The sequence below is a fragment of the Radiomyces spectabilis genome (assembly GCF_025331425.1).
Source record: "Radiomyces spectabilis strain NRRL 2753 chromosome Unknown BYT42scaffold_8, whole genome shotgun sequence".
NCBI lineage: Eukaryota > Fungi > Mucoromycota > Mucoromycetes > Mucorales > Radiomycetaceae > Radiomyces > Radiomyces spectabilis.
Window position 1 is genome coordinate 25,348 of NW_026251933.1, and position 22,958 is coordinate 48,305.

Consider the following 22,958-nt stretch of genomic DNA (forward strand, 5'->3'; position numbering starts at 1 on the left):
GAAGTCCGATTATCGATTTAAAATGTAACACTGCCACCCTCAATTATGCTTTTGATGCGGAAGAAAACTTCATAATCAAGAGAAACCGGCAGAGCGATTTTCAGTATACGGGATTCCGGATCCATAAGAGGTTTGTAGATTCGTAACCTGAATGCGAATTGAGACATTGTATGTGAGTGACTGCAGAATTTATCAAGCAATTCAGACTACAGTTTTTCACCCATTAGGCCGGTGAGTCAGTTGTATGAAGATGAAAATGAAGATAACCAATAAGCTATGCACCTCTTTTTGTTTCCCAAGTCTTTCGCTACACGCTGCTACCATCCATTCGGGTGCATGTGTGATAGTTTCATCTAGCCCTCTAGTACCAACTCTAGTAATGTTATTCCTGACTTCTTTTCGTTTGTGTCTTTATTTATCTTCCAATTTATTTATTTTTGAGTCAAAGCTAAAACGGTTAAAACATAAGATTACATACAAGAAATTAAATTACAATGGGAAGGAGAGTGTAGCAGGAGAACGGAAAATTTACATATAAAGGGATAAGCACACCATAAAATAAAAAAGATGAAAGTTTGGAGAACAAAAATGAGAGAGAAGGAAAACAGTTTGTCATCAAGCATAGATATTAATAACATAAAGACACGTTTTGTCAGTTTCGATGTCTCTTAATTTGATGCAGATAAGTTTCGAGTTCATGTACACGCTGTTGATATTCGGCGAGTTTCTCTTGCAGACTTCTCATCTGTTCCACACTTTTGCGCAAAATGGCGCCCTTATTCAATTTGATGACGCTGTTGTTTATATTATCAAGTAACAATGTCCCGAGTTCTTGGATGCGTTCGTTGATGTTATCCCGACGACGTCTTTCCACTACATTGTTTGTATCGCAGAAACAAAATACAATTTTTGGATGGATCATGGTCAGCAGTTCAGATAAATAATGCATAGTGCCACGTGAAAGAGTTCAAGGAACACTGATCGAGCGTTTTTTAGGCTTGTCAGAGCCCTTACGTACCTGCATTGTGCGATTCTCTTCGCCGTCGACGTTTTTCCATAATAAGCTGTAGACTAGCAAGTATGTCAGCATAAACAATGGAGAAAGAAATTTTTGTCCTGGGTACTAACTTACTTGGCTTGAGTGGCATAATCGTCTTCATATGATTCTGTAACGAGTCGACTATTCGTTATTTTATTCGCGGACGTTGTACAAGGTATCATAGGATGTGTGGATGAGGCGCCTCTTGGCGGAGCGGTAGTTGTCATGGTTGCTGCGGATACATTGTAGTGATTTTTGCTGAGAAAAGGGGCTGAGGAATTATCGCTGGTATATGTGCTTTGACCGAATACTGAGTCCCATGCAGGATGATTTGATACATTACTGACAAGATCTGTGTATCGGTCCTGACCTAACGCAGATAGCAATAATGACTTGTTTTGGTCGTCCGTTCGTTCTAGAGAAAGAGAATGCGGGAATATTGTACCATCAACAAAGGGATATTCTTGTCCCTTTGAAGGATGTGTTTTATATGTCATACTTGAATACTCAGCATGATCGATGTCAGATAGATGAGGTGAATCTTCCTGAGCAGGAGAAAAATACATGGGGAGACTGTTGTCTAGTATGTTGGCGCCGAAGACAGAATCCTTAAATGTCAGCGATTGTTGCTGCTGTTGTTGGAAGTGATAAGTTGGTGAGTTAACCAAATGAGTCGATCGTGAAAAGTGATCCATTTTTTATGAGACGTAGTATTGATTGAATAACAAGAAGGAGTAAGTTATAATAGGGCCGATTATTCCGAACTTTATGTTCTTATATATGTATTTACGGAAGGACTTGGAGAAAAGAAAAGTGTTTCCCAAAGTTCTGCGCGCGGGCCAGTTATTACAAGAAAGAACAGTGGCACAAAATCGCATGTCGTAGTAAAAGATGGGAAATAATTAAAAAAAACCGCGTATGTAACACAACCGAAGGAAACATTAGCCTCCTCCGGACGAATGAAACAGAGATGTGCCATTGGTTACATCGTTTTCCCTATTCTGTTCGGCTCTTAGACATTGATAAAGCAATATGACCCACTCATTAGCTGCGGTTTTCCATAAATAGCGAATGGTGATTGCATTGCGCAAGAAGCGGCTCTGATTGATACTGTCGTAAGTTCAGGGGCCCACGGTATGAGCTTGCACTAATGCTCAATTATGCGATGGACTTCCTCTCGTTGTAACTCAAGGGTAATGGAAAGCACGAAAAGAGATACCGTATATAAATGGGAACACATACTGTTTATTTCAAAAGTCACCGTAGGAATTTGAAATTACCGAAAATCGCCAATTATGGAAAAAAAACTGCACGCGCTACACATAAACAAATGCTGTAAAAATATGTGCTAAATCTGTATGATAATATGTAACAGAAGTGTCAAAACGCGGCCAACCATTTGCAGGCTACGTTCATTTTGATCAAGCAATATATGAATGTTCCTTTCAGTTTTAAATCTATACCTGGATGGTTTGTCAACTGCTAGTTGGTGAATTCCAACTTGCAAGACCTCAGACTTGTGAATATTTACTGCAAACAGTCAAAAGAATCCTTGGAATAATAATTGCTCATACGCAGATAATTATGTTCAGTCAAAGCTGCTGCGTATATGATGCTTAGGCTCGCAGATAAACTTTCTGAAGTCCCTTCCAACTCGCGACGCTGCATCTGGCCCGACATCGCATTTCGGCATACTGATCGTAAAGGTTGTTTAGCCATTTCTCAGAGAATCACTGTTGATGAGTTATGACGAAGACTTGCTCATATTTTTATGCACTGAGGGGTGCGCAAGTCATCATTGACAGTTGGTGGTCAGCTGTTCTGCCCCTGAAATTGCTTGCACATCCGAGTCTTAGATGGCTTGCTTTGAACGGGTGACACAAACTGACATTGATCATCCAATCATAATATTCCAATCGTATGCACTACGATGTGGGACTCACGAACTTTTTTTTTCAAAACGCTTCTTCATCCTTTTTGGTCCGCGCAGCCAAATAGAAAATAAAATAAGCGAAGTATAGGAAGTTGCGCGTCACATACCATACTGTTTCGTCACATACCCCTTGTTATTGTTATCGTCGCCAACTTTCCGAAGTTTTAAAAGGCAATCATCTGTGAATTGAACGCGATGCTTGACGATGAAACTACGCTTCCGCCGTCATCATCCATTCCGCCGGCTGGACCGCCTACCGAGAATCTTTTGATTTTCGACTCAAACATTCTTCAAGAGTACCTGGAACTCCTTTTACCAGTAATACTTGCTGCCGACGTCGCTGATCTGGAGAGCACACTGTTTGCTTACCCTGACACCAAAGAGAAACTCAAGCGTTTCGCAAACGATCCTCAGTGCTCTGTACTTTTCATTTTGAAAGAAAAAGAAGGCGGAAAAGCTGACGAAGGTAAGCTATTCCCATCATTTCGCGTGCTATACGCTTTTTTTTTCATACCTTTGCCAAAGATGGGCATTTATCGTATGGATTATTGACAGTGTTTTTTGACGTACTCTCATCTAGATGATGCTACCCCGATTACTTATACGTACAGTGCGTCGCACGAAATCACCTACCTTCCGACTCACGTCGGATCGGTTGGTATCATCAAACGAACTCCTACGTTGGATCCTTCGCGCCCTTTGCAAAACCAGGTCCAGCTTATCAACCTGCCCGGTGCTCCAAGTGCGGATGAACCGGGACAAACGAGTGCTTACGAGTTCTTGCATTCCTACATCCACCACGCGGTTAGTCCTTACTTCAACGCTTACGTGAATGCCAGGCATGGGTCGACCACCGAGACCGGCAAAAGCAAAAATGAAGACAACAAGATGGGAGTGCCCATGGCCAAGAAGAAGATGGCTGAGTTGGAACTCAGTTTATTGCATTTGCAGCAAAACGTCGAAATCCCTGAAATCTCCCTCAATATCCATCCCGTCGTGCAGAAGGCAGTTGATAAGGTAAGAATACTACATGCTTCAGTGAGCTTTTACACAGGAATGACTCACATCATTTAATACAGTGTCGCGAACAAAACAAACGAGTCACGGTCGAGGCCGTCGATGCCACTTTGTTCTCTGATTCGTCTTTCCTGAACAAGCTCCAGAGTGACGTCAACGGTTGGATTAAGGAAATCCAAAAGGTCACTAAAATGTCCCGCGACCCTGCAAATGGCGCAGCCATTCAGGAAATCAATTTTTGGCTGAGCATGGAACGTGCTTTGGAAAAGATCGATGAGCAGCTCAAGAGTGATCAAATCAGTAAGTGAATCCTGTCCACCCCCACGATATTAGTAGACCAAGGCACCATTTTTTTAAAAAAAAAAAGAAAATCTTGCTTAACAAAATTTTCTGCTAGCTTTGACGCTTGATATCTTGAAGCATGCCAAGCGATTTCATGCCACTGTCAGTTTCATCGCTGATACGGGTCTAAAGGAAGGCATGGAACTCGGTAAGTGTAGCATAGGGCAAAGTGACTTTTTTGTTGACAGCATTGAACTCATTTGAATATGACTAGTCCATAAATACAATCAGTTGATGAAAGATTTTCCGTTGAACGAACTTCTTTCGGCTACGGATGTCGACAAAATCCGAGAATCCTTGGGCCTGATTTTTGGCCATCTTAACAAAAAGCTCAAGCTCTCGTAAGTTTACGCGGCCTGACGCATATTTGTCACCGTCGGCCTCATTGTGAATTTCAATTAGCCCTTACCCTATCCGTCGTGCACTCCCCTTGGTGGAGGCTATTTCCCGAGATCTAAATGACCAGTTGCTGAAAGTGCTGGGAAGTCGACGTTTGATGTACATGGAGTACGATGATTTTGAGAAAACGACAGCCGGCGCCGAAGCCGTCTTCCATACTTGGGACGATTTGATCAAGGAGTTCACCAATGTGGCTCGTGATGTTACGCGCAAACGTTCTGAGAAATTCCTGCCAATCAAAATCAACCCAGCTCATGCTAAGCTCCAGGAACGCGTTCTCTTTGTCCGCGCTTTCCGAAAGCAACATGAACAGTTGCATCAGACCATCGTGCGGGTTATGGCCAGCCCTCGCGCGAAAAAATCCACCGTGATAAATGATGGCCAGGTTAAAAGAGTTATGGAGGAAGAAGAAAGCGTCAGCATCAGCGATATCAATGCCGTAGAAGAAGTCAAGTTGGCTTACGAATGCGTAAAGAATATTGATGTGCTCGATGTTTCTCCAGGTAAGACTTTGGGCAATTCCATTTTGGAGAAGAATTATTGTTTTGTGCAGGCTTCTCACTTCCTATGGCTTGATCATCCTGCAGAGGGAACCGAAATTTGGGTCCAGGCAGAAACAGCCTATAATGAACGGGTATCTCGTGTGGAGAACCAGATCATTGCCCGCTTGCGAGACCGCTTGGGTACAGCCAAAAGTGCTAATGAGATGTTCCGAGTGTTTTCAAAATTCAATGCTCTCTTTGTACGCCCCAAGGTAAGTGTCGACTCAGGGCGAACAATATGTTTCTCTAAAGAACCTGCGAAATGACAATTTTTTAATCTGTCATTGATAGATCCGAGGTGCTATCCAAGAATACCAGACACAGCTTATTGACAGTGTCAAAGAAGATATCAACAAATTGCACGATAAATTCAAAATGCAATATCGTAACTCTGAGGCCTACCACATGGCACAATTGCGCGATTTGCCGCCTATTTCCGGAGCCATCATTTGGGCTCGTCAGATCGATCGTCAGCTGTCCTTGTACATGCGACGCGTTGAAGATGTACTGGGTAAAGGCTGGGAATTGTATGCTGAAGGTCAAAAGCTTCAAATTGAAAGCAGCAGCTTCCATAAAAAACTGGATACGCGACTCATTTACGAGAACTGGTTGCAAGAAATCACAAAACGTGACTTATCAGTTTCTGGCCGTATTTTTGAGATTTCCCGTAATCGAGTACAGAAAAATGCACTGCAACTGGGCGTCAACTTTGACGGACAAATCATTACGTTATTCAAGGAAGTTCGCAATTTGCTATGGCTCAATTTCCAAGTACCGCACACAATCTCCAATGTTGCCAAGGACGCTAAGCGTGTCTATCCTTTTGCTGTAAGCCTCATGGAAACTGTCCGCACTTTCTCGCAAACAGTCCATAAAGTGAATCGCAATCCTGATATTGCTTCTCTCGTCGCTGGCTATCGAAATGAAGTTCATTTAATGATCACCAAGGGTAAGAAATCGAAAAATAATTCTTTCATGGGGCGACAAAAAATAATGACTAACGAAATCAAAATTAGGTATCAATTTACGATGGGACTACTTTGTCAACAGTTATGATTCGCATCATCGACCTTTATCGTACCTCACAGGCACACCATTGGATGCTCGTGAAAATCGCCATGTCAATTTTGTGCGCGAATTTGCGAATATTGTCTCTGTATTCCAGGATAAAGTAGATTCCATGATCGGCTATTATGACGATATCACGAAAGCCATTGAAGAAATGCGAGCATGTCCTTATCAGGTGGAACGGTTTGAGGATGCCCTTGGACGCATTCAGAAGTTGATTGATCGTCTCAACTTGGAGAATTATTCGAACCTGGATCAATGGGTGGCTGGCTTAGACAAGCGTATCGAGACAGTTCTTATCAATCGATTGCAGCAAGCTATCAAAGCATGGACCAATACCTTCCAAGGCATTAGCGAAGACATCATTGTTCCCGAAGTGAGCGCCTCAAAAACCCGGCGCAAGCGTAAGGCAGCTGTCCGAGGCGATGCCGTTGTGGAAGAAAAAGCACCAGTTGTTCAGAAATCACTGGACGTGAGACCGGCTTTGCAAACCTTAATTCACGAAATCCGTATTCGGAATCAAGTGATGTACTTGGACCCTCCAATCGAACAGGCGCGTACCAACTGGTGGTCACAGCTCCACGACTGGCTCGCTGTGGTTTGCCATCTTTCTCGTATCCAGAGTTCCCGTTACGAAGGCGGTTTAAGTGTCAAGGATAACCTCAACATTGAAAAGAGCTATGCTAGTCTTCTCACTCGAATGGGTGATGGATCCTTGGAGCATGCCTACAGCATCGTCGAAGACAAGTTGCGCGAAGTTTCCGACTATGTTAATATTTGGCTGCAGTACCAATCGTTGTGGGATCTTGAATCCAACCATGTGTTCTCTATCTTGGAGGATGACCTGGTTAAGTGGCAACAAATCCTGCTTGAAATCAAGAAAGCTCGTAGCACCTTTGACAATTCCGAAACGGAGCAATCGTTTGGTCCACTTGTCGTCGACTATGAACAGGTGCAAAGCAAAGTCAACCAAAAATACGATCAGTGGCAGAGAGAAATCCTCAACAAATTCGGCAGCATGCTTGGCACCTCGATGCGCGATTTCCATACCGCCGTGTCCAAAGGACGCTACGAACTGGAACAGCAGTCGATCGAAAGCAATTCCACTGGTGAGGCTGTAACGTTCATTACCTTTGTCCAGGACCTGAAGCGTAAGGTGGCCAAATGGAGTCAAGATGTCGAGCTGTTCCGTCAAGGTCAAAAAACCCTGGAACGTCAACGTTTCCAATTTCCTAGTGATTGGGTTTATGTCGACCAAGTCGACGGTGAATGGAGTGCCTTTAACGAAATTCTGAGCCGCAAGAACAACGCTATTCAAGAGCAGATCGGTAAATATGATTTCTCTTTTGCTTTATGGCAGTTTCCCCTGTGGGAGGTATTCCTATACTAAAAACTTTTTTTTTTTGATGACCATCATTAGCGGGCTTGCAAATGAAGATTGTTGCCGAAGACAAAGTCGTGGAACAAAAGATTCGCGATATTTGCGCTGAATGGGAGAAGAGCAAACCTGTTCAAGGCGACATTAAGCCTGACATTGCCACCAACACGCTCAGTATCTTTGAAGGTCGCGTGACTCGCTTGAAGGAAGAGTATGATATGGTGTGTCGAGCAAAGGAAGCCTTGGATTTGGAACAAACATCCGAAGACCGTCTCGATCCTGTCCTTGAAGAATTGCGTGACTTGAAATCGGTCTGGACCGCCTTAGCCAAGGTTTGGCAATCCGTGTACGAGATTCGCGATACTCCTTGGTCCTCTGTTGTGCCGCGTAAAGTGCGCCAGCACATCGACGAGTTGGTCGGATCTACAAAAGAAATGCCGAATCGCATGCGTCAATACGCTGCCTATGAATATGTGCAAGATACTTTGCGTCAACTGTTACGTGTCAATCCTTTGGTTTCCGATCTCAAATCAGAAGCCCTTCGTGAACGCCATTGGCGACAGATCTTCAAGATGTTGCGTGTGGAAGGACGATTCACTCTTGCTGAAATGACCATTGGTCACTTGTGGGATCTCGATTTGAAGCGCAACGAGCAGGTCATCAAGGACGTTATTATGCAAGCTCAAGGTGAAATGGCCTTGGAAGAATTCTTGAAGCAAGTGAAAGAAACATGGGCCAACTATGTTTTGGATCTCGTCAACTATCAGAACAAATGCCGCCTTATTCGTGGATGGGACGATCTTTTCAACAAGTCGAGTGAACACATCAATTCCCTGACGGCCATGAAACTGTCTCCGTATTACAAGGTTTTCGAAGAAGATGCGGCTGCTTGGGAAGACAAGTTGAACCGTGTTCATGTACTGTTCGATGTGTGGATCGACGTACAACGTCAATGGGTGTACCTTGAAGGCATTTTTAGCAGCAGCGTCGATATCAAGCACCTGCTTCCAGTCGAAACATCTCGATTCCAGAGCATCAATACCGAATTTTTGACCGTGATGAAGAAAGTCTACAAATCCCCGTTTGTCATGGATGTTTTGAACATTCCCAATGTGCAAAAGTCGTTGGAACGGTTGGCTGATCTGCTGAGCAAGATCCAGAAGGCGCTGGGTGAATATTTGGAGCGTGAACGTGCATCGTTCCCTCGTTTCTACTTTGTCGGTGACGAAGATCTCTTGGAAATTATCGGTAACAGTAAAGATATTTTGCGTATCCAGAAACACTTCAAGAAGATGTTTGCCGGTATCGCCACCATCATGCTGAATGAAGACCAATCGGCTATTCTGGGTATGTGCTCTAAAGAGGGCGAAGAAGTCGTATTCAAGACCCCGGTATCGATCAAGGACAATCCAAAGATCAATGACTGGCTTACCATCCTGGAGAACGAAATGCGCAGCTCGTTGGCTATTTTGATGACTGACGGCGTGACCGAATTGGAAGCAATCTATAACGCCGACGAAATTAATTCGGAAGAATTCATGGCATGGGTTGACCAGTACCCCGCTCAATTAGTGGTTCTTGCTGCACAGATCACTTGGACTCAATCTGTGGATCGTGCTTTGACCACCATGGGCGAAGCCGAGAATGGTGACCAAACACCGCTTGAAAAAGCCATTGAACTTGTGGAACGCAATTTGAACGTGTTGGCAGATGCTGTGCTCTTGGATCTTTCACCGATCAAACGACGCAAATGCGAGCATTTGGTGACTGAACTTGTTCATCAACGTGATGTAACGCGTCAACTCCTGAATTCAAATGTGAGCTCGACTCGCGACTTTAACTGGCTGTATCAGATGCGCTTCTATTTCAACCCTGCTGTCGAGAACCCCATTCACCGTTTGACTATCAACATGGCCAATGCTTCCTTCTACTACGGTTATGAGTACCTTGGTGTCGTGGATCGTCTCGTGCAAACCCCGTTGACCGATCGTTGTTACCTCACATTGACGCAAGCACTCGAACAACGTTTGGGTGGATCACCATTTGGTCCAGCTGGTACCGGTAAAACCGAATCCGTCAAAGCGCTCGGTGTACAACTGGGACGATTTGTGCTTGTTTTCTGTTGTGACGAAACATTTGATTTCCAGGCCATGGGTCGTATCTTTATTGGTCTTTGTCAAGTCGGCGCTTGGGGTTGTTTTGACGAATTCAATCGTCTGGAAGAACGCATTCTTTCCGCCGTCTCACAGCAGGTGCAGACCATTCAGTTGGGTCTCAAGGAAGCGAGCGCGAACCCCAATCATGAAATTGAACTGGTTGGCCGAAATGTCAAAGTCAACACCGACACTGGTATCTTCATCACGATGAATCCTGGTTATGCTGGCCGTTCCAATTTACCCGACAATTTGAAGAAGCTCTTCCGTAGCATTGCCATGACGAAACCCGATCGTGAATTGATTGCGCAAGTCATGTTGTACTCGCAGGGTTTCAGAACGGCTGAAACGTTGGCTTCCAAGGTGGTGCCTCTCTTCAACTTGTGTGCCGAACAATTATCGCCTCAATCACATTACGATTTTGGTCTTCGTGCGCTCAAGAGTGTGCTTGTGAGTGCCGGTAATCTTAAACGTGATCGATTGGCGCTAGTACGCAAGGATATCGAAGCTGGCGAAAGAGATAAATCGGAATACATCTGCATCTCTGAGCCTGTTCCCGAACAGCAATTGCTCATTTCCAGGTAAATCACCCTGAAGAAGCAAAATAACGGCACTATCAGAATAGAAGCTAAATGCAAATTTGCCCTTTCTAGTATCCGTGAAACCGTGGTGCCCAAACTGGTGGCTGACGATATCCCTCTTCTCACAAGGTAAGCTGAAATGTCGCCAGTTCCCATCTGTCCTGTATTCCATTACTCCCGACTGGATTTCATAATTTTCATAATATGAAATCAAAGGTCGCGAGATTTGCCCATAAATAATTAACATTTCCCAATAGTCTGTTAACGGATGTGTTCCCCGGTGTGGAATATGCACCTGTCAACCTGGATCATCTTAAACGCGAATTAAAGAAAGTGTGCGAAGAACGACGCCTGGTGGCTGGTGACGCATGGATGGAAAAGGTCATTCAACTGTATCAAATCCAGAATATTCACCATGGTTTGATGATGGTCGGACCTTCGGGCTCTGGTAAATCGGCAGCCTGGAAAACGCTGTTGACAGCCTTGGAACGTGTCGAAAATGTGGAAGGCGTCGCCTATACCATTGATCCCAAGGCTATTCCTAAAGATGCCCTATATGGTACACTGGACGCCACGACGCGTGAATGGACTGATGGTTTGTTCACACATATTCTTCGAAAAATTGTGGACAACGTTCGTGGCGAAAGTCAAAAACGACACTGGATCATCTTTGATGGTGATGTCGATCCAGAATGGGTTGAAAACTTGAACTCTGTACTGGATGACAATCGGTTATTGACCTTACCCAACGGTGAACGTCTCAATCTACCTCCCAATGTGCGCATCATGTTCGAAGTCGAAACGCTGAAGTATGCCACTTTAGCCACAGTATCGCGTTGTGGTATGGTATGGTTCAGTGAAGATGTTATCAGTCTCAACATGGTCTTCTCCAACTACCTGGAAACATTACGCAATGTACCAATGGACGAAATTGAAGAAGAAGGTGCACCTTCGCGCCGTCTGACAGAAACAGATGAAGTGACTTCAATTTCTCCCAACCTCGCTACGCAGCGCGCCATTGCCACCATCATGGAAGTGGATCTGTCCGACGAGAACGGTCTAGTTGGCAAAGCGCTGGATTATGCTTTCAAACTCGAACATATCATGGATTTCACTCGCATGCGTGTCTTGGGCACTTTCTTCTCATTGTTGAACAAGACAGTTCGCAATGTCCTCGAATACAATGCGCAGCATCTTGACTTCCCGATGACGGGAGATCACTTGGAAGGTTATATCACGAAACGCATCATCTATTCCATTATTTGGAGTTTCTCTGGTGACGCCAAGTTGGATCTTCGTACCGTCTTGGGTGACTACGTCCGCGGTATCACCACTTATGAACTTCCTCCGGCTGCCAACCATCAGAGTATCATTGACTTTGATATCGCCGTCAATACTGGCCAATGGGTGCCCTGGGAATCCAAGGTTCCTGTTGTGGAAATCGAGACTCACAAGGTTTCGGAAGCAGACATGATCATTCCTACGGTCGATACCATCCGTCACGAGGAAGTCCTCTACTCATGGTTATCTGAGCATAAGCCTTTGATTCTTTGCGGTCCTCCCGGTTCTGGTAAAACCATGACATTGTTCAGCGCGCTTCGTAAACTTCCCGACATGGAAGTGGTCGGTCTCAACTTCTCCAGTGCCACAACACCGGATTTGATCCTCAAGACTTTTGAACAGCATTGTGAATATCGAAAGACGCCCAATGGTGTGATCTTATCGCCTACCATGATCGGCCGCTGGCTCGTAGTTTTCTGCGATGAAATCAATTTGCCTGCTACCGACAAGTATCATACTCAGCGAGTCATCTCATTCCTCCGCCAGCTGGTAGAATATAATGGTTTCTGGCGTACCACCGATAAAGCTTGGGTCACTTTGGAACGCATTCAGTTTGTCGGTGCCTGTAATCCTCCAACAGATCCTGGTCGTGTTCCCCTTTCCCATCGTTTCCTTCGCCACGCTCCTTTAGTGATGGTGGATTATGCTGGTCATACTTCGTTGATGCAGATTTATGGCACCTTTGCTCGTGCCATGTTGAAGGTGGTGCCCAACTTGCGCGGTTACTCTGAAGCGCTGACAGCGGCCATGGTGGAATTGTATTTAGCATCTCAGAAGCGATTCACACCCGATATTCAAGCCCATTACATCTACTCGCCTCGTGAATTGACACGTTGGGTCCGCGGTATTTATGAAGCGATCAAACCTCTTGAAGAACTTTCTGTGGAAGGCCTGGTTCGTATCTGGGCACATGAAGCCTTGCGTCTGTTCCAAGATCGTTTGGTCGGTGAAGACGAGCGTCAATGGACCGATGAAATGATCGACACGATTGCGATGAAGCATTTCCCTGCTATCAATAGGGAGGAGGCGCTGGCTAGACCGATCCTGTTCTCCAACTGGTTGTCCAAGTACTATGTGCCGGTTGAACGTGAACAACTCCGTGATTACGCCAAGGCTCGCCTCAAGGTGTTTTACGAAGAAGAATTGGATGTGGCTTTGGTCCTGTTCAATGATGTATTGGAACACGTATTACGTATCGATCGAGTGTTCCGTCAACCACAAGGTCATTTATTGTTGATCGGTGTCAGTGGTTCAGGAAAGACGACCTTGTCTCGATTCGTCGCTTGGATGAACGGTCTTAGTGTGTTCCAGATCAAGGTGCATAACAAGTATACTGGAGCCGATTTCGATGACGATTTGCGTACAGTGCTTCGACGTGCAGGATGCAAGGGTGAAAAGATTTGCTTTATCATGGATGAATCGAACGTGCTGGACTCTGGTTTCTTGGAACGTATGAACACATTGTTAGCCAATGCTGAAGTACCTGGTTTGTTTGAGGGGGACGAATATGCGTCATTGATGACAGCATGCAAGGAGGGAACTCAGCGTGACGGTTTGATGCTCGATTCGAATGAAGAACTGTACAAGTGGTTCAACCAGCAAGTAGCACGTAACCTGCACGTCGTGTTCACCATGAATCCTCCTGAAGGCGGTCTCGCCTCGCGTGCAGCGACTTCGCCTGCTTTGTTCAATCGTTGTGTCCTCGATTGGTTTGGTGATTGGCCCGATCAAGCATTCTATCAAGTGGGTATGGAGTTCACCAAAACGCTTGATTTGGATCTGCAGAACTACAGAGCTCCTCTCAATATTCCTATTGCGTATCGCAATCTTCCTATCCCCCCGACACATCGTGAAGCCGTTGTAAACGCTCTGGTGTACGTACATCAATCGTTGTACGAGATCAATGCCAAACTCAGCAAGCGTCAAGGTCGCCACAACTACGCTACACCGCGTCATTTCTTGGACTTTATTTCCCATTACGTCCGTCTATACAACGAGAAGCGTGAAGATCTCGAAGAGCAGCAACGACATTTGAACGTCGGTCTGGAGAAATTAAAGGATACCGTCGTAAAGGTTGAAGAACTACGAAAGAGCTTGGCTATCAAGAAGAATCAGCTCGAATTGAAGAATGCTCAAGCCAACGAAAAGATCAAGCAGATGTTGGCGGACGAAAAGGAAGCAGAACAAAAGAAAGCCGCTTCACTGGAGATTTCCAAAGCCTTGGAAATTCAAAACAAGGTAATTCTATGACATGCATTAGCAAGACGAACGCATAAAGGGTATTTAATGTTTTTTATTATAGCAAATCGAAGAACGCCGTGAAATTGTGTTGAATGATTTAGCAAACGCTGAACCCGCTGTGGCAGAAGCTCGCAAGAGTGTTAGCAGCATTAAGCGACAGCATTTGACGGAAGTAAGATCGATGGGTAATCCCCCTGAAGCCGTGAAATTAGCCATGGAGTCCGTGTGTACTTTGTTAGGTCACAAGATCGACAGCTGGAAGACGGTGCAAAGCATCATCCGTCGTGACGATTTCATTGCCAGTATTGTAAACTACAACACCGAGAATCAGATGACGAAGCAATTGCGCGATTTGATGCGTCGCACGTACATGAACAATCCTAGCTTTGAATACGAAGCTGTGAATCGCGCTTCGAAGGCCTGTGGTCCATTGGTGAAATGGGTATCCGCGCAAGTGAACTATTCCGAAATTCTGGATCGAGTAGGTCCTTTGCGTGACGAAGTGACTCAACTCGAACAGAGTGCGGAGGATACCATAGCCAAGGCATCAGAGATTGAACAGATGATTGTCGATTTGGAAGCCAGTATTGGTCGCTACAAGGAAGAATATGCCGCTCTCGTTGGCGAGACGCAATTGATCAAGGCAGAAATGGACCGTGTGAAATCTAAAGTCGATCGCAGTGTCACTCTTCTTAGCAGTCTTTCCTCGGAAAAGGTGCGCTGGGAAACAGCCAGTCAAGCTTTCGAAAGTCAGATGGGAACGATTGTCGGCGACGTCTTATTGTCAGCTGCCTTCTTGGCCTATGGCGGTTACTTTGATCAACAATACCGCGAAGTGCTGATGCATAAATGGACCGAACATCTGTTAGCAGCCAGCATTCAATACAAGCAAGACATGTCCTTGACGGAATACTTATCCACTGCCGATGATCGTTTATCCTGGCAAGCAAATTCCTTACCAGCGGATGCCCTGTGTATCGAAAACGCGATCATGCTGAAACGCTTCGACCGTTATCCGTTGGTCATTGATCCCTCCGGACAGGCGACCAATTTCTTGATTAACGAATACAAGGATCGTAAGATCACCGTAACCAGCTTTTTGGACGACGCCTTTATCAAAAACTTGGAAAGTGCCTTGCGATTCGGTAATCCCATTCTTATTCAAGACGTGGAACACCTCGATCCGATTCTCAATCCGGTCCTGAACAAGGAGCTTCGCCGCACAGGTGGCCGTGTATTGATCCGATTGGGTAACCAAGACATTGATTTTTCACCGTCATTCACCTTGTTCCTGTCGACGCGTGACCCCTCAGTCAACTTTGCCCCCGATATTTGTTCGCGAGTGACATTTGTCAACTTTACTGTTACACGTGGAAGTCTACAGAGTCAATGCTTGAACAAGGTTCTGAAAGCCGAAAGACCTGACGTAGATCAGCGACGAACCGATTTGATCAAACTCCAGGGTGAATTCCAGCTGAAGTTGCGTCATTTGGAAAAGTCTTTATTGCAAGCATTGAACGAATCCAAGGGTAACATTCTCGACGACGACAAGGTGATCGAAACCCTGGAAACGCTCAAGAAGGAAGCTGCCGAAATTACACGCAAAGTGGATGAAACCAATACTGTCATGCAAGAAGTGGAGCAAACGACAGCCGTATATACGTCGCTGGCTCATGCGTGCAGCTCTATTTTCTTTGTTATGGAACAGCTCAACTTGGTGCACCATTTCTACCAGTTCTCGCTTGATTTCTTTTATGAAATCTTCCAATACGTATTGCATGAAAACCCCAATCTCAAAGGCGTCACTGATCCCAATGACCGTTTAGCCATTCTTTCTCGAGATCTCTTCACAGCCGCATACAAACGTGCTTCGCGCACGCTCCTGCACGAAGATTATCCGATGTTTGCCGTCCTCCTGTGCCAAGTGCGCATGCAAGGCGGTCAAGAGCCGGTGGATGAAACAGAATACGATTTCTTACTGAGTGGTGGCGATATTCCTGTAGGCGGTTCAACGGCGGCGACCGCATCTAACCTGCCTTCTTTCATTTCCGATGAACTGGCTCAACGTATCAAGGAATTTGCATCCTTGCAATGCTTCCGTGGTTTATGCGATCATATTGCCGAACATGAAGATGAATGGAAACAATTCATTGATCATGCACAGCCCGAAACGTGTGTTCCTGTATGCTGGCAACCAGTTGATAGTAACGGTAAGTATTCTTGCGTCCTCGAACTTGTGCATGATGAGTGTCTACTGACTCATCACATTCGGTCTTTAGCTACATCAAATTCGCTGCGTAAATTACTGGTAGTAAAATGCTTCCGACCTGATCGATTACTACCTGCCACAACGATATTCGCGTCGGAAATCTTTGATCCTGAATTTGTCAATTCTGGCGAACTGAATCTGCAACAGATTGTGTACGACGAGGTGAGCTGTAACACACCGTTGGCGCTTTGCTCTGTTCCTGGTTATGATGCTAGTTACCGTGTGGACAACCTGGTGGCGTCATCTTCCACTCGTTGTACATCAGTAGCCATGGGTTCGGCTGAAGGTTTCACTCTGGCCGATCAAGCTATTTCTGCTGCCATCAAGACAGGTAATTGGGTAATGCTGAAGAACGTCCATCTGGCTCCTTCCTGGCTCGGACAACTTGAAAAGAAACTGCACAGCATGAAAGCACATCGCAACTTCCGCCTTTTCCTCACGATGGAAACCAATCCAAAAGTGCCTGTCAATCTCTTGCGCATGTCTCGCATTCTGATGTTCGAGCCTCCACCAGGCATCAAAGCAAATCTATACGAATCGTTGCGTAGCATTCCTCCGTCTCGACTATCGCGTGGTCCTACTGAACGTGCTCGCTTATACTTTATGCTTGCTTGGCTTCATGCTGTGGTGCAAGAACGTTTACGATATGTTCCTTTGGGCTGGACCAAGGTCTATGAGTTTAACGATTCTGACCAAGATTGCGCGTTTAGCACCGTCGATAAATGGCTGGACAGTGCGGCGGGTGGCCGTGCCAACATTTCGCCTGAGAAGATCCCTTGGGATGCTATTCGATCTCTGCTCAAGCAGTCCATCTATGGTGGCCGTATCGATAATGAATTTGATCAACGCTTACTGGATTCCTTTGTCAACACCTTATTCAGTCACCGCTGTTACGATCTCGATTTCGAAGTAGTGAAGCAGGGAAGCGACAACGAGCGATCGCTGGTGGTACCTGACGGAACCAAGATGGAGCATTTCTTGGAATGGGTGGATAGACTCCCTGACCGTGAACCGCCTACTTGGCTCGGATTGCCTGGCAACGCAGAGCGAGTCTTGTTGACACAGAAGGGCAACACCATGCTGTCCAAGGTCCGCAAGATGAAGAGTTTGACCGACGATGACGAAGTGGCATTCTCGCAAGGATCAACGGCGCAAGCTCCCACTTCGCAACAACCTGCATGGATGAGAGCGTTGAGCAATTCGATTACGTCATGGCTCGAGCTGTTACCTCAATCGCTTCCAGTGCTGGAAAGCGACGGCACGGGTATCATGGATCCATTGTTCCGATTCTTTGAACGCGAAAACCAAATTGCCCGCAGCTTATTGCAGACTGTCCGCGAAGATATTACGTCATTGCAGAAAGTCTGCAACGGCGAACTGAAGCAGACGAACCACTTGAGACAGTTGATGAGCTGGTTAACCAAGGGACTGATTCCTCAGCATTGGAAGCGTTATAAGGTGCCAAAGAATATCGCACTGAACGCATGGATGGCGGACTTAAAGTCGCGTCTGGACCAAGTACAATCGATGGCGCAAGAACAGTCGTTTGACAGTTTGAATGTATGGATCGGCGGTTTATTCATTCCTGAAGCGTATGTTACGGCCACAAGACAGGCAACTGCTCAACGACATAAGTGGTCGCTCGAAGAATTGGTTTTGGAAGTCGATATTGGTGATTCGCACGAAGGTTCTGAAGGCTACACTGTTCGCGGTTTGAAGATGGAAGGAGGCCACTGGGCCGATAACGAAGTACGTTTGACATCTGAACCTAGCACAAAGATACCCACGGTGCAACTACGATGGGTCCGCAACCATCTGGCTGTAAAGAAGGAAAATGAGGTGGCTATGCCCGTGTATCTAAACTCGGATCGAAGCGAACTATTATTTACCATTCACATCAACGCCAATGCCGAAGAAAAGGAGAGAATCCCTCAAAGAGCTGTGGCTCTTGTAATTTCGTTCTAGAAAAATTTCATTTTAGCGTAATAAAAGGCATATGGGTTATGAAAATTGAACCATAACTGATCAGTTTAAATTTTTTTTGGGTGAATTGCTGGCTTTCTTTCTTCTCAAGCATATTAATGGGTAAGATATTGTTAGCGTTTTACCAAGATGCATACTGGCCATAACCGCACTGCCCTCTGTTCCTATTATGCACTTTTATGAATCAGATCCCTTTTGAATGCCTTCAAATTCGTTTTAGGCGATATTTGGTTTGATAATACATAGACGTGACCACCCATAGAAGCTACAATCTTACGCACCAACTTTATTCACAAGTGGAAAAGAAATAACCCGCTTGAGCAATGGTTATGTCGGCGCATTTTGTTTTGAACATCCTTTTTTCGGTTGTTGGTCTCCTGATTTGTTGGTCTGCTTTTATTTGCCTTGTTAGAGCTACTTATTGCCGATATAAAACCGGATGTGCCTTTGTCAATAAGTTACGATAGCCCTTGCTGGACAAAAAACGATGCATTCATTTCACTACAGCTGGCTCCCTTCTCTGAGAATTAACGAGTTTCTCGCGGAATATCAAGATAACTTGAGAAGAAAAAAATATACGACCAGTTTTTTTCTTTTTCTTAGTTTAGGATTAGGATCAGCCACTCAAAAAGTTGCTTGATTAAGGGGGCCTATCATTGTTTGTTCTCAGTTCTTGAGGAAGGTTTAGTAATATAAAAATAACCATAATTTGAAATGTTGACAAGGCAATAAGCAGTTACAGGGATAAAGGGGGAAGAAAAACAAGTAATCCGGTGACGTGAACATTTGCAGCAGCTGTTGTTTTTTTTTCTCTTACTCTATGCGACATAAAGAACTGTATCTTTGAAAGAAAAAGGTGAACCGAATATAGAATCAAGGAATACATGTGGAAGGATGCACAAACTGTCTGGGATCAGTTCAGCATGGTCCTCAATGAGGGCCTTTTCTTGTCTGAGAAGGAAAATAACCCAAAAAAAACTGCTTTTGCATTTAATTTTTTTTTTTTTTGGGTCCATTTTCCCCTCTTCTTTCTGTGTTCACCTTTTTCCCTTTTTACTCCATTTTTATCCAAAAACAAATATAAAGAATAAAAAAGTCCAAGCTAGCCTATTCGTGAATCCTTTTCTACAATTGGCTCTCTTTAACGCGCAGAGAGAGCGCCATGCTGCAACACGAATCACCTCTTCCAGCAAGCACACTGTCCGTTGACCATGTTTCGCTGGAACAAGCATTGACCCAAGTATCGCTACTGGACGACAGGGACTATCTATCACCACATTCTCAACTCAATGCATCACCTGCCAGCCTTTCCAATGTATCGGCAGACAATATCGACTTTTTCGACGACCTTGATCCGTCTGACAGTGAATTTCAAAAAATATTAGACGACACCGCCAACGGTACCCTAATGTCATTCCCTTCGCAATCGCAAGAAACCCAACCTTTGGAATCACAAAAGGAACGTGAGACAAGGTCGACTACGCTGACTTTAAAAGAGCAGGAAAAGGTGATCTCATTGGAAAAGTTGCAGATGAAACTTGGTGCTGGCTGTACACTAACCTGCAAAAACAATGAATATCGCTTTTTTCGTCCCGATTTTCGCACTGTTTTGCCTTAGGTCATTGATAGTCTTAAAAAGGAGAACTTTGGTCTAAAGCTAAAAATCTGGTTCTTGGAGAGACGGCTGGAGGAGGTTTCGCCCGATCACATCGACAATGCGTTGAAAGAGGTAATAGTTCTGTTTTTCGGCATTGGGATTTTTTCCACATGCTACTCTCCGTATACGTGTACGCAGAGTGCATATTCGCGTGATTGGAATCATAATTTGCATGCACTTTATACTTTGCTATCAGAAGTGCATTTGTCATCATGATAAAAGTCCTTCTGCTGCTGAAGGAAAGAAAAATGACATGAGGATTATGGAGTGACAATGAAAAAAAAAAAAAAAAAAATCACATGAAATGGCGTTTTATCAGCACCTGATAAATCTTTTTTAACTGATGATGGTTTTGTTAAATTTAGAATGTGAATCTGAAAGTGAATATCCAGACGCTGACACAAGAACTGAAAAAATACAAGAAAGTAATTTTGGACTTGCATTCGGCTATGGATATCCTGCAAAATCAAAAATGCACACTTCCTCACGGCATGACAGAAGAAGAGCATCTACAATACGATACCATGAAGATGGCCAACCAGAAATACCGTAGCGAAAATGATCGATTACATCAGATGGTGGCAAATATATCGGCAGAAAATGCTAAACTACGTTCCTCTATTCGTTCGCAACACCCATCACGCACCACCAGCCCATTTTCGGATTTTCATGACGACTCTGACCCCTGGACCAACAAAACCTCCCTTCGGTCATCCCAGGTAGATTTGCTTCGCAAAGAGTACTATGAGGCGAAACAAACAATTGAAGAGCAAAACCGGACCATACGATCCTTACGAGAAGAGATGATGCAACGTCATTCCCGATCTATTGAATATGGTTCCAACGATCACGAAATTGTCAAATCCATTCTCTCCGACAGAGATGCACTGGTATCCAAATCTGAACAATTGCAGAAATCCAATAACGACCTGCAAGAGGTAAAAGAAAAATGATGGGTTTGAATCAAGCCCTCGAATCAGCACTGATGTACGTTTCATTTCTAGAATATGGCGGCATTGAAAGAACGAAGCGCTGATACGATGTCACAGTTATGGCAAAAGAATAGGGATATTGAAAAGTTGCGCAATAATATGGATGATCTTTTGCAATCGTTACGTGAATCCAAGAAACTAGTTCGCATAAAAACCGAAGAATGCGAATCTTTGCAGCAGCAGTTGGCAACGCAAAATCAGTCACCCGAATCGGAAGGATTACTCGATATGCTGGACCAGTTGAGGATCGAAAATGAATCGCTCTACATGGATGCCGAGCGCGCAGATGTCTTGGCGCAAGAGTTGGCTGAATTTGAAAACCTGCATCAGAAGGAAATCGCTCGACTGGAGGCAGAGATTGAACAACGGGAACAAGAATGCTTGGTATTGGAGGATGAAGTAGACAAGGTAAAGTCTATCAAAATTCTAGGAAAAGAAAAAAAAAACTTTAGAAAACGCCTTTACCGATACCCATTGATTCGTGATTTAGGTTGTGGCCCACGCAGAAGAACTGGAAAGGCAAAATCAGGAACGAAATGAACAGATCCGTAGGCTAGAGAGGAAATTGAGATCAGCATCACGTCTCAGTCATCGTAGCGACGATTCAAATACGGAACTTCACAGACTAGAAGTCGAAATACAAATGCGTGACGAGAAAATTCAGCAATACGAAGAACAGCTTGATGCAAGCGCCCAGTTGCACAAAGAACTTGAACGGAAGAATGCACAGATTATCAAGTACGAACGGCAGCTCCAGGAAGCTGTGCATGCTTCTGAAATGCATCAGAATAATCTCGCCAGTTTGGAAGAGCAATTTGCAGAAATGGAGGCTGCTTTAGTACAGAAAGATGAACGTATCCGCGATTGCGAGAATAGAGTTTGCGAGGCCTTGGAAGATGCCGAAAATGCTAAGCATCGGTACGAAGAAGATCTTCAAACTCTGGAAGCAGAATTTCAGGAGGTCGAGCAAATCATTCGGGAAAGAGATGTTCGCATTGCATCACTTGAAGACCACCTGGAAGCTCAGACAGACGCGATGCAGCGTGAAAAGGATATCTACGAAGAGGATATGCGAGAATTGGAGAATAAATATCGAATGGCAGCCGAACTTATCCAAGAAAAAGATAATCTCCTTGCGGACATGGAGGGAAGATCGGCAACCGATGGTGCATACTTGAAACTTAAAGAGGTAAGGCGGAAAAGAAAAAATAGTTTAAGGATAAGGCTCTCAGACATCCCGTTGCCATTTGATTTTCGAACTGACGCCATGCTTCTTTAGAGAGTACACGAGTTATACTCAGAAGTGGAAGAAGGTCGTATACGTATTGACGAACTCCAGCAGCTGCTTCGTAATGCGGAAGAGAAACTGAAACGGACGCGTCGATCCTCGAACGAAAAAATGCATGAACTGAAACAAGCTCGGCGGACATTGGAAGAACAGCTGGAAAACGCACAGAACAGGATACGGCTCATGAGCGAGTTACTCGACCAACACCGAAGGATGTCCGATGTAAGTACCGTCATTGAAGATTAGGAACGTGACAAAAATGTATCAAATAATGATGTCAGATTCAGGATAAACAGGGTCCAAAAGCAGACAAAACAGCAAAGGTGCTGCATCAATTAAATCATGAACTGGAACGAGAGTTGGAAGAGATAAGTCGAGGAGCGGATCATGATCGAGCACGTGTACAAGAGCTGCAAAAACTTTATGAAGAGGCAGTACGAGATAAGAAAGAGCTACAGATGCAACTGATACGAAGAGACCAGATGATCACTCATGCTCTGGAAAAGCTAGAAGTAAGTTGATAGTGCAAGAGTGCGCTTTTTCTAGACTACATGGTATAGAGTAATCTATTTTTTACTCACATTGACCGCTTCATGTAGAACACAAATGAGAGGAAAGAAATGATGGAGAATGTACTTTACAGACAAGCGACAGAAGATGTGGAAGGTATCTTTCGTAACCGCTCTGATTCTGGAATGAGTTCCCGTTAAGGCAATTGCCAGTTTTCAACTTTCT

General features: G+C 44.7%; 3 protein-coding genes across 3 annotated transcripts; 2 read left to right on the forward strand and 1 right to left on the reverse strand.

The window, feature by feature from the left end:
* Positions 1 to 388: 388 nt before the first annotated feature.
* Positions 389 to 1,938, reverse strand: BYT42DRAFT_572749 (uncharacterized protein). The gene is made up of 4 exons (XM_051568639.1): positions 1,830 to 1,938; positions 1,133 to 1,671; positions 1,019 to 1,071; positions 389 to 873 (listed from the first exon to the last, which is right to left on the reverse strand). The coding sequence occupies exons 2-4, from the start codon at positions 1,603 to 1,605 to the stop codon at positions 653 to 655; spliced, it is 747 nt and encodes a 248-aa protein (XP_051422037.1). The 5' UTR covers positions 1,606 to 1,671; positions 1,830 to 1,938; the 3' UTR covers positions 389 to 652.
* Positions 1,939 to 3,167: 1,229 nt separating this feature from the next.
* BYT42DRAFT_614711 (dynein heavy chain) lies at positions 3,168 to 18,268 on the forward strand (the record flags this gene model as incomplete). The annotated part of the gene is made up of 14 exons (XM_051571883.1): positions 3,168 to 3,438; positions 3,553 to 3,989; positions 4,052 to 4,289; positions 4,387 to 4,479; positions 4,546 to 4,672; positions 4,734 to 5,233; positions 5,318 to 5,484; positions 5,564 to 6,221; positions 6,289 to 7,668; positions 7,761 to 10,452; positions 10,525 to 10,581; positions 10,710 to 14,031; positions 14,096 to 16,244; positions 16,314 to 18,268. 14 exons carry the CDS (start codon positions 3,168 to 3,170, stop codon positions 18,266 to 18,268), a joined length of 14,046 nt encoding a protein of 4,681 aa, XP_051422038.1.
* A 1,037-nt stretch (positions 18,269 to 19,305) lies between these two features.
* Positions 19,306 to 22,462, forward strand: BYT42DRAFT_367332 (uncharacterized protein). Its single transcript, XM_051563257.1, has 6 exons — positions 19,306 to 19,601; positions 19,672 to 19,793; positions 19,905 to 20,015; positions 20,366 to 20,881; positions 21,005 to 21,343; positions 21,426 to 22,462. The coding sequence occupies exons 2-6, from the start codon at positions 19,695 to 19,697 to the stop codon at positions 22,212 to 22,214; spliced, it is 1,854 nt and encodes a 617-aa protein (XP_051422039.1). The 5' UTR covers positions 19,306 to 19,601; positions 19,672 to 19,694; the 3' UTR covers positions 22,215 to 22,462.
* Positions 22,463 to 22,958: the final 496 nt, after the last annotated feature.

Excerpts from the sequence above, each read along its gene's own strand:
- BYT42DRAFT_572749 (XM_051568639.1), bottom strand. The coding sequence starts at position 1,605 with ATGTATTTTTCTCCTGCTCAGGAAGATTCACCTCATCTATCTGACATC. Across the intron at positions 1,072-1,132 it reads GATTATGCCACTCAAGCCAA|TCTACAGCTTATTATGGAAA; the intron begins GTAAGTTAGTAC and ends CATACTTGCTAG. Across the intron at positions 874-1,018 it reads AAGAGAATCGCACAATGCAG|TGGAAAGACGTCGTCGGGAT; the intron begins GTACGTAAGGGC and ends CAAACAATGTAG.
- BYT42DRAFT_367332 (XM_051563257.1), top strand. The coding sequence starts at position 19,695 with ATGTCATTCCCTTCGCAATCGCAAGAAACCCAACCTTTGGAATCACAA. Across the intron at positions 20,882-21,004 it reads CCAATAACGACCTGCAAGAG|AATAGGGATATTGAAAAGTT; the intron begins GTAAAAGAAAAA and ends TTATGGCAAAAG. Across the intron at positions 21,344-21,425 it reads TGGAGGATGAAGTAGACAAG|GTTGTGGCCCACGCAGAAGA; the intron begins GTAAAGTCTATC and ends TTCGTGATTTAG.